Here is an 11014-nt window from a genome sequence, read left to right on the forward strand (position 1 = left end):
AGAATTTAAATATTTTTTTTTTCTCACTACACAGTCTTCGTTCTTTGTTTTCTCTCTTGCATAATTCATTGCAGATCAACTTTCCACAAGTAACATAATATTTATTCACCATGATTGATTTTTCACTTTTTAAAACTTTCATTGATTGATAATAAGATTTTAAAGAAGAGTGATAATTGGAAATTTTAATTCATTTTGTTGATTATCTTTTTAATATTTAAATAGAGAAAAATTTAAATATATATTTTTTTGAAAATATAAAAAAAATTGAGAAGAATTAAAAAATTTCTTTATTTTTATAAATTAAAAAATAATTAAAGAAAGAATTAGGATTTTTTTTTCAGAGTAGACATAATATATGTTACACAAATGCACATCAGTTAACCTAAAAAGAAAAATCTCTAGGTACATATTTGTTTAAATATATTATATTCCACAAATAAGTTCATCCATTAATATGCAATCAAAATCCTGATTTATTACTGGATTTAAAAAAAAAACCCTTAATTATTACCCTAAAAAGGTAAAAATGTCCTTGTCTAGAAAAATAAATGTTACAAAGTTAGGCTTATATAGTGAATGTGTGATGTGATGATGTGAGAGACCACCCATCCTCTGTCCCTCCAAATCCCTCCAAAACGCATACCTATATAAAGCCGTTAATCGCAGTGTTCTGCCTGCGATCCAAAAAGTAACAAAGAAACCAAACAATTTAAAAATAAAAAAAAATAAAAATTTAAAAAAAATTGATAAACAAAGAAAGGGCAATGGAGATTATCGAAGGTGTCTCCGGCGCCCACTTCTCCGGTTGGCGGCCATCATCGACGGTGCCTTCTGCTCCTACTTCTCCCAGCGCTCCATCTCAACCCTTCGTTATCGGTATATAAACTCATTCTTTATAACAGCTCTTCTTGTTTCTTCTTTCTTCTTTTTGTAATGTTTCTTTCTTCAATGTAAGAAGGAAAGAAAGAATTGTGATGCGATGAAACGAATGCTTCACTTTCTCGGGAACCAAACACAATACAAGTTTCTTTGTATACGATCGGGAATGAAAAATGAATCTCTTGCTATGCATTCTCTCATTATAGCTGGAAAATTCAAATAATTTCAATTATTTTGTTATTTTTGTTAATGGAATGCGTCGATTTGATTTTGATTTGCTTGGAGAAGGGGTCTCTGGAGGCACTGCATCGGGGAAGACCACAGTGTGTGAATTAATCATTCAACAACTTCAAGATCACAGAGTTGTTCTTGTTTGTCAGGTCACTACACGATTCATTTTATTATTTCTTCTTGTTCTTGGATCATAAAGCGATCAATGATCATGTCATGAATTATGCACTAAGAGGGATTGTGCGTGTTGCTTTCATCTTAGGACTCATTCTACCGTGGACTAACAAATGATGAGCTGAAACACGTTCATGAGTATAATTTTGATCATCCTGGTATTTTGATCCCGAAACTTCTTAAACTAGATCAATTAACTGATTAAGATCATTATTAGGCACAACAAATTATGATGATTGCTGAGTTGTGTGATTTGGTTCTGGTATAGATGCATTTGATACAGAGCAACTTGTAGAAACCCTGAGCAAGCTCAAATCTGGGCAATCAGTTCAGGTTCCAGTATATGATTTCAAGCTCCATCAGAGATCTTCTGATGTTTACCGATTGGTAAGCCAAAGTGTGTTGAACATTTTTCAGAAGAAACTTTATGAATAAGGGAGACACTTATTATTATTTGTCAGGTGAATGCTTCTGAAGTAATCATTATGGAGGGTATATTGGTTTTTCATGAGCAAAGAGTCCGAGACATGATGAATATGAAAATATTTGTTGATGCTGGTAAGAAATGGTCTTCAATTTTTCTTTTTTGAGATGTTAACTGGACACAGTTTTCTGTGAGAGTGAGATGTTGGTGTCGGTGGGATTTTATAGTATATCCTTATGGATTCCGTGTTATGTAGATCCTGATGTAAGGCTTGCCCGAAGAATAAGACGTGACACGGTTGAAAGGGGTAGAGATGTACACTCTGTACTGGAACAGGTGAGATGATCATATCACATTGACAGATCAGGAATTCAGAAATAATTAGGATTTCTCTTGTTATAGAAATTAAACACTACTGATGCTTTAGATTTGGCTTTATTCATGAATAGCTAATTTCTGATTGTCGACCAACCTCTGCATGAAAGTCCACTTAGCTGATATGTAAAATCTTCAATGTATTGTCAGTATGCAAAATTTGTTAAGCCTGCATTTGAAGATTTTATTCTTCCATCCAAGAAGTATGCTGACATTATCATACCTCGTGGGGGAGACAATGGAGTAGCGATCGACTTGATAGTTCAACATATTCGCACCAAGCTTGGCCAACATAACCTCTGCAAGATATATCCAAATTTGAATTTGATATTCTCTACTTTTCAGGTTGCATAATTTTCCCCTCCTAAAATTTTACTTATTTCTTCCCCCCACCAATTATTTCAAATGCTAATTTATGATATTGGATTTCTTACAGACTAGAGGCATGCATACTATTATTCGTGACAAGGATGTCTCAAAGCATGATTTTGTTTTTTATTCTGATCGGCTAATTCGTTTGGTAAGCAAGGACGTCGAGATGTATGTGGACTTATTATTAACAAATAAGAACTAATCTTAGTATCACTGTATTAACAGGTAGTGGAACACGGTCTTGGTTACTTGCCATTTAAAGAGAGACATATTATCACCCCTACAGGTTCGTTAAAAGAAGAAGATAGACATGTTCATGGCATGCTTTGAAATATGTCATGAACATACTAAACTTCGTTTGATGACTCCACTAAGCTACCTTCATTACCTCTCAACACTTTCATGTTGTTTCCGTTTTATATACACCATAAAAATTCTTGTTATTCCATTCCAGGAGCAACTTATACCGGAGTTGAGTTTTGTAGGCAATTGTGTGGGGTATCCGTCATACGAAGGTAACTTCCACAATTTGAAAGGTTTACTAGCACTGTTACTACCATGAATTCTCATTGATTAAGTCACTTTATTAAAAATGTAAACAATGTTGTAACCCTCTCTATGTTGGTTTCACTTGTCAATTGTAATGTTTCAGTGGTGAAAGCATGGAAAATGCTTTGCGTGCATGCTGTAAAGGTATAAAAATAGGAAAGATACTCATCCACCGTCAAGGTGAGGAAACCCAGGTAACAGTTCTGATTTTGATCAATCTTTCTTGATTTGTTAGAATTCCAAGAAGGTGGTACAACTCAGCAAAAATAATGATCACCATGTTTTTTGCACTCCATTTTAGCTTATCTATGAGAAGCTTCCAAAAGATATTTCAGAGAGACATGTTCTTCTGATGGATCCTGTACTTAGTACGGGTGAGTTACCATGAAGCTTCTGTTCATCACATTCATTATTTGTCTGATAATTATGCATGACTCTCCATTGCTACTTTTGGTTATTCATCCAGGTAACACCGCCAGCCAGGCAATTGAGCTTCTTATAAAGAAAGGGGTTCCAGAGTCCAATATAATATTCCTCAACCTCATCTCTGTAAGTTCATGTTCAAACTGGATTGGATACATTTGGATGAATTTCAATGTGACACATTTTAACACCGACTTTTCAGGCTCCTGAGGGAATAAATTGTGTATGCACACGTTTTCCGCACCTCAAGATTATCACTTCGGAGATTGAAGAGGGACTAAATGACGAGTGCCATGTGATACCAGGTTTAGGAGAATTTGGTGACCGCTATTTTGGTACAGACGATTAGCTTGAAAGCAAAACAGAACGTTGCAGCAGAAAAATACATATATATAATTTTTTGGTGTTTAACACTGAAGTGACTAATAAACACGCCCGCCTTTTGTTGTTTAAGAGGGCAGTGGCCACCTCTAAATTTTTACAATTCTAAAATTTTTTTCGTAATTTTTCAGAGGCTACATGATATCAAGTACTTGTGGTGTCATGAGTTCTTTCTTTTTGCTTTTGATTGTTTTTTTTTTTTATTTCTTGGTAGTAAGATATTTAGATATCAATGGATCAATCTTATTTGCGTCATAATAAGGACAAGAAACATAGGAGCAAGGACACGAAACATATTGTGCTAAAATTCCATTATGCCACTAACATGAAAAACCCTATGCTGTAAACGAAAGTGCTGCCAAGGAATATTTCTCATTTTGGCCAAAAAGTCAATATCTAAAAATCTAAAATTGAATAATACCTCAAATAAGTCTCAAAAATTTGGATATGGGATAGATTCGTTCCAAAAAATTAGTCCGAGTTTTTCAATTTTCTATTCGTCTCCAACATATTTGGGCTTTGGCTAACGGCATATGAATTAGAAAGCTAGACAAAATTAATCTTTTATGGAGACAAATCTGTCCTATGTTTGGAGTATTACTCATGCAAATTATAAACTCCCCACTTGGCCAATTCTTTGGGCATGACCCTAGAGAGTAGAGAACCTTCAATTTGCATGATAGCTTCATGGTAAACTGCCCGCGGCCCAGTTCTTGGAGAAATATATAGAACTCTTTAAACAACGAGAAGGCGCAGCCGAGGTCTTGGATCAATGGCAGCATCACCTGTGTCACTGGGAGCTGCACCCAGGATCGAATCCTTAATAAAGAAGGTAGAACCCATGTTAATAATAGTAGTACGTGTGTTGTGTAATGTGTAGAATTAGGGGTGGCAGTGGGGTGGGTAGGAGCGGGTTTTTCACAATCCGCGGGTAGTAAATTGCAGTACCCAAATTCGCCCCTGCGGGTACCCGCCCCTATAAAAATTAAATATTTTAATTTTAACATATTCATATCTAAATTAAGACAAAAAAAACTTAAAATTCATAAATAAATTAAAATACAAACATGAAATTCATACAATGTCATTAACTCAAATAACTTGAAATAAAAACAAAAGTGTTAGATCACTACAAACTTAACACCATAATAAAGAAATTACAATATTAGATATAAAAGAATCTTCAACCCTTATTATTGATCACTTTCAACATCTTCATCATCATTAAAAGTTTGCAAATCAAAATTTAAACCTGAAAATCAAAAAATGTAAAAATGAGCAAATTAATTGGTACTATGTAAGAGAGGCCAGCAGAAAATGTGCTCAGAGGAAGAGAAATTATGAATAGGTACATAATACAATATAAAAATGTGCATTATCTTAATTGATATATATCTCCAAAACTTGAATTTCAATTTATAAACAAAACTGTTAATTTTATTAGGAAGCATTCCAAGAGCTCGAAGGATCCGTGGCAAAGCTTAAAACTGAAGTCCAATTACTCCATGAAGAACTTACTAGACTTGACAAGGAAAATAAGGAACTCGACGAGGAAAATAACTCCATTCAAGTAGGTTAATTAGAAGTTGTTAACATCTTTTATTTTTTGAGGAATATGACTTTGCTTATTTAGATTTATAATTTAGAAATTAGTTTTATTAAATTCAAAATTCATTTGGTAACAGTAGCAGTAAACTACGTGAATATGATTTGATAATTCATCACTCAACTTTTATAATTAAGAGATTAGAAAAGTGAATCATAATGACCAAAAAAGAATTATGTCAATACCCTTTTATTTCTTTAGATAGATATAACTGAAATACTGAATTTTTTTTATCACATGGAATGGAATTATCAGCAAAATTTGTTGATCAGTTCTGCACTTCTGCTGTTTAATTAGTGTAGTAAAATTGCACAAAAATCACACAAATTTTAGGCAAAATTCAGCCAAATTTATTCAATCAAAAACTGCAACATACCAAAATAGATAAACAAAGTTCATAACATAATTAACACTAAACTTATTGCTCTGGCCTTTGTTCTTAACAGAAAAAACAGAACAATCTTTGATTCTCTTCATAATTATAACACCTTGATCATATTCCCTTTCATAAACCAAGTCACTCTAATCTTGAAGAGTCCATTCACTACTCAATAACAATTACAAAATCAGAATAAAATCAGAATAAATCACTTCTTCTTCTCCATCGACTGAATTTTACAAGAAAAAGAGCTACACAATGCAGGAATCTACCAGTCACCAGAGCGAGAAATTAATTTTTTGAAATCAAAATTAATTTTAGTTTTATCTTAACTATTTTAACATAAAACATAAATCATAAAAATTAAATTAAAAAAACTGAGCATGCACATCAGCGGTAAGTATTGAGCGAGAAGTGCTTAGTGTTTACTAGTCACCAGAGAGACGACGATGGAGGAAGAAGGGACGACAAGGTGAGCACAGACCAAAGACCGCAGATTGGAGAGGCGAGTCGGCGAGGACAGTGACGGCAAGAAGTGGGAGCGACGCCGACGTGAGCTCCGTGAGCGACAGCGGCGAGGCGACTGAGATGAATGAGGACGGTTGGTGTCTTGGTGAGCGACGGCAAACGATCGGACAAGCTGTGATGGCGACTTATTGGCGCAGCTGAGCAGAGGATGTGGTCCTTGACAGCTTGGGTCGGGTTCAAACCCGCCCCGACCGGGTAGGGACGGGTCGGGTACCCGCGGATTTGGATATTGCTGCCACCCCTATGTAGAATGGAGGAAGGAGAGATGCCACCCTCCGGAGAGACTGGAGAACCTTCGGCGAAGGGTGAAACATAACGGCGGAAAAAAGGAGAAAAGCGTCAAGGGGAGGTGTGGGCGCGCGCCAGAACCATTGCAGGTTGACTGACAGCGGGGACATAGTGGAAGCAGAATTTGTCGGTAGAAAGTGGAGAAGATTTCTATTTCTAAACCCAAAAAAGAAGTTATTATTATTATTATTATTGTATGAGTTATAATTTTTGGTTTAGATTTTATTAGAGTTTAGAATTATGGATTAAGATTTAAGAGTGAGTTAAAAGATTTAGAGATTAGTGTTTAAGAGTTATTTATTTAGTATTTTTTATTTAGTAGTAAGTGTTTAAGATTTGTAGTTCAAGATTTATAGTTTAGATTATGATCTATGATGCACAGACATTGACACAGACATGGGACACGACACGATTCGGGACACGTCTACACACGAATTTTAATTCTTGAATTGTTGCCCAATTATTTTTTTTAATTTTTGAAATTAAGTTTGGTATCCTCTTAGTTGTTTTATTCTTCCTAATTATTTTACTTATTGAGTTTGAATTTTATACTCCGTTTTGCTTATTAGTTGTTTTATTTTTTTATTTAGTTTATTTTTTTATTTTTCTTTTTTTATATTTTATTTTATTTCATTTTTTATTATTTTTATTTTTCTTGATGTTTTTTCTTCTTTGCTTGCCTGTTTATCACATGGTGCGTTTAATTCTGTTTGGTGTTTTGTGCTAAGGAAAAATAATGGAGAGAAATCACATGGGTTACTACTCACACCTAAGTAGTGATTCATATTATTGTGGATGGAGGAACTATCCGAATTTTGGTTGGCAAAGTCAAAACCAAAGAAACTTCAGTGCTCCATGTTCCAACTATCAAGAGCCACCATCTCCCTATTCATACCAAGAACTACTACCTCTCTATCCATATCAAGAACCATAATCTTTCTACCCATATCAAGAGCCACTATCTCCCTATTCATACCAAGAATCATCCTCTTTTTACTCTAATCAAGGACCATCATCTCCTTCTTATTCATATAAAGAGCCAACATCTCCTTATTCATATAAAAAACCATCAACTCTTGAGCTTCTAATGAAAGAACTCACACATGATATAAGGACGAGTGTAAAAAATGTAGAGAAATATGTGCAGTTGATTATCAAGTCCCAGGAAGAGGAACAAGTAAATTTCTTCCCAAGAGATATAACGCAAGATCCTATGCAAGAAAATGAGAAAATCAATCAATGGAGTTCATACTCCAGTGAATTAGAGAACTTTTCACTCTCACACATGGAAGAAGAGGAAGATGCAAAAACAAAGGAAGAATATGCACCAACAAAGAAGGAGGATGCACAAACAAAGGAGGTTGTAAGGGATAAAAACAATTATGGGAATCTACATTCCAATGAAGCAGAGAGTGGCATAGAGGGTGAGTTTATTAAACCACCAATTCAAAAAGTTCTTGATGAAGGGTACACTCCAACCATCACACAACACCCAAATTTTGAAATCAAAGAAGTGAAGGCAACCAAGGAAAGCACTGAAAAGGGGATTGTGACCAAGAAACAGAAAAAAATGTCTATGAAGAAGAAAAGGTCAGGAAAAAACAATCCAACCTCTACCCCAACAAGCAAGGTGAATCAAGCTAATCACAATAAAAGAAAGCTTGTTAGGAGGACCTTATATCAGGGGACACTAATCTTCACCTCTCCCCCCTTAGAGTCATTTCTTTTAACCAACTGGAAAAAGAGGAAGAAAATTCAACAATCAAGTGTCAAGCTAGTAACATTAAATAAGCGCTTGTTGAGAGGCAACCCAACTACTAGTATCCTTGGTTTTGCAGTTGATTTGTGTTCCGAGGGTTACCTGAAACTGTAGGTCGATCTCGGACGAGATCTTCTGTGCTGATCGGAGATGATGTGTCCGGTTTGCTGGACTGACAATGCTGTTGATCCTTTGTCACCGGAGGGTGGTGGTACCTGCAAGGGACTCTGATGCTTAAGTTAGCAAGGGTATTAAGCAGGTTTTTATGTAGAATCAGAGTATGAGTTATACCTGGGTGCTCCAGTGTATTTATAATGGCGTAGAGTGACCTTCTTAGATAAGATAAGTTAGTTATCTTATCTTTGACTGGGGTCCTCTTATCTTCAAGGGAACCGCCTTTATCTCTATGGGCTTGGGCCACCCTTGGATTTGGGATGTGCTCCTCTATTTTGGGCCCTTTGTTTGGGCCGTCCTGTGACTTGGACGAGCTTTTTGAGAAGAGATCGGGTTGTCCTGACCTGAAGAGGTCGGTCGCTTTGTCTGTAGAACATCCCGGGTTGGACAGCTCGACCCAGGGTATGAACACTTTGGTTTTAATTTTATAGTTATTTTAATTTTTGCATTACAGTTATTTTAGTTTTGGTTTTAAATTACTTTATCTAATTTTTTTTAGAATTTTTCTTGTTTTACATGTGTGGTCATGCAGAATGATTAGAACAGGAACAGGAGCAATTAAGAAGAATTTTTGACACCCTGTTTTCATATTTTCTTTACTTGAGGACAAGCAAACTTTTAAGTTTGGTGTTGTCACTTCGCTTTTGGTCTTTTCTGTTTAATTTAATAGCACTAAAAGGAGATGAATGTTCTTCATGGAGGAATGAGATAGCCACTAGCATAACTAAGGTGGTTGAGTTCCTTTCATTCTATTTCTCTTTCGTTCTTATTTTGTTGTCTTCTATTTTCTGTTGCTTTGATTGCCTGCATGATCTTTAGTACTTTAATTTCTTAGATTTAGTTTCATTCTGTCATTCGCTTTTAGTTAAAAAAATGTCTCATGTATTGCTCACTAAACTTGAATTCAAAAGAAAAAATGATATATTGCATGAGAAATTGAGTTTGGTTTAAGAGTAATATTATATACTTAAATGTAGGGGTGGCAATATGTACCCTACCCGCGGGTACCCAACCCAACCCAACCCGATCGGGTAGGGTTGCCAACCCAATCCGCAGCGGGTAGAGTAGGGTGCAGGTAGGGTTTTTGACGATCGGATTTCCTATCGGTAAAGAATAAAAGTAATCGCGTTGTAAATATAGTTTCTAAACCAACAGAAAATCCTTTCGTACAAAAGTTTTGGTTGTCACAAGTAACAAACCCGTTTGAAATTGATAACCAAAGTATTTAAACCTCGGGTCGTCTTCTCAAGGAATTGCAGGGAGGTATGATTTATTATTGGTTATGAAAAAAGGTATGTTTTTGGGGTTTTTAAAAAGGGTTTGAACAAGAGAAATAAATTGCAGGAATTAATAAATCAATAGCTAAGAAAACTCTTGGCAAGGTATGAAAACTAAAAGTCCTATCCTAGTTATCCTTATCAATTGTGATGAGAATTGGATTTTGCTCCCACTCTAACTACGAAGGTAAGTCAGGTGGATAAATCAATATGAATCCTCAAGTCCTAGTCTTTTCCTTGGAAAGACTAGAGTTAGTGGAATCTAAATTAATCAGCAAAGAATTCCAATTTTCAGTCAACACCTCGAGTTTGATAACTCAAGCGTCACCAATTACTTAACCAAAGCCAAAAGAAAAAATTCTAAATTATTTATATCATGAATAAAAGAAACAAATCATAGATCTGAAAATACCTCAAATTATATTAAATAGAATATTCAAATCTAACATGAAAAAGTTCATAAATTAAATTGAAAAAATAAATAAAAGGAATATTGAACCTGAAAATTAAGATGAAGAAATCCTAATTCCTTTAAGAGGAATTCTAATCCTAAATCCTAAGAGAGAGGAGAGAACCTCTCTCTCTAAAAACTACATCTAAATTATGAAAAGTGAATTATGATCTCATATCTCGAGTTTCTGCATGTTCCCTGACTTTAATCTGTATTTTTTGGCCAAAATCTGGGTCAAAACGCGGCCCGAAATTGTCTCCAGCGTATTCTGTAATTTCTTCAGATCGCGCATGTCACGCGTACGCGTCGTTTGACGATTCTCCTCTTCACGCGTGCGCGTCAGGCATGCGCTCGCGTCGTTTGCGCGAACTCCAATCCACGCGTACACGTGACGTCAAGCACGTGTACGCGTCGCTGTGATTTTGTCCAATTCGCACGCACGCGACAGCCATGCGTGCGCATCGCTGTCCGTTGGTTGTCTCCTTTATTTCTTGTGCTCCTTCCCTTTTTGCAAGCTTCCTCTCCATTCTGTAAGCCATTCCTGCCCTATGAAGCCTGAAACACTTAACACACATATAAAGGTATCGAATGGTAATAAGAGATGATTAAAATACACAAATTAAAGACTCTAGGAAGCAAGTTTTCAATCATAGAACAATTTAGGAAAGGAATTGTAAATTCATGTAAATCATATGAATAAGTGGGTAAGAATTTGATAAAAACCACTTAATTAAACACAAT

At 35.4% G+C, this 11014-nt stretch overlaps 1 protein-coding gene across 1 annotated transcript; it reads left to right on the forward strand.

The window, feature by feature from the left end:
* Positions 1 to 689: 689 nt before the first annotated feature.
* On the forward strand, positions 690 to 4006 carry LOC107489715 (uridine/cytidine kinase UKL1, chloroplastic-like). The gene is made up of 14 exons (XM_016110471.3): positions 690 to 879; positions 1171 to 1262; positions 1376 to 1445; positions 1556 to 1674; positions 1749 to 1845; positions 1968 to 2047; positions 2237 to 2431; positions 2523 to 2606; positions 2684 to 2744; positions 2913 to 2973; positions 3111 to 3201; positions 3309 to 3381; positions 3474 to 3556; positions 3633 to 4006. The coding sequence occupies exons 1-14, from the start codon at positions 768 to 770 to the stop codon at positions 3777 to 3779; spliced, it is 1365 nt and encodes a 454-aa protein (XP_015965957.1). The 5' UTR covers positions 690 to 767; the 3' UTR covers positions 3780 to 4006.
* The last annotated feature ends 7008 nt before the right edge of the window (positions 4007 to 11014 follow it).

Source organism: Arachis duranensis, chromosome 1, assembly GCF_000817695.3.
Source record: "Arachis duranensis cultivar V14167 chromosome 1, aradu.V14167.gnm2.J7QH, whole genome shotgun sequence".
NCBI classification, from domain to species: Eukaryota; Viridiplantae; Streptophyta; class Magnoliopsida; order Fabales; family Fabaceae; genus Arachis; species Arachis duranensis.

What these genes read in the sequence shown, in the direction of transcription:
- LOC107489715 (XM_016110471.3), top strand. Translation starts at nt 768, where the DNA reads ATGGAGATTATCGAAGGTGTCTCCGGCGCCCACTTCTCCGGTTGGCGG. An exon ending in TGATATTCTCTACTTTTCAG is followed by an intron (nt 2,432 to 2,522) that starts GTTGCATAATTT and finishes GATTTCTTACAG; the next exon opens with ACTAGAGGCATGCATACTAT. An exon ending in ACATATTATCACCCCTACAG is followed by an intron (nt 2,745 to 2,912) that starts GTTCGTTAAAAG and finishes ATTCCATTCCAG; the next exon opens with GAGCAACTTATACCGGAGTT.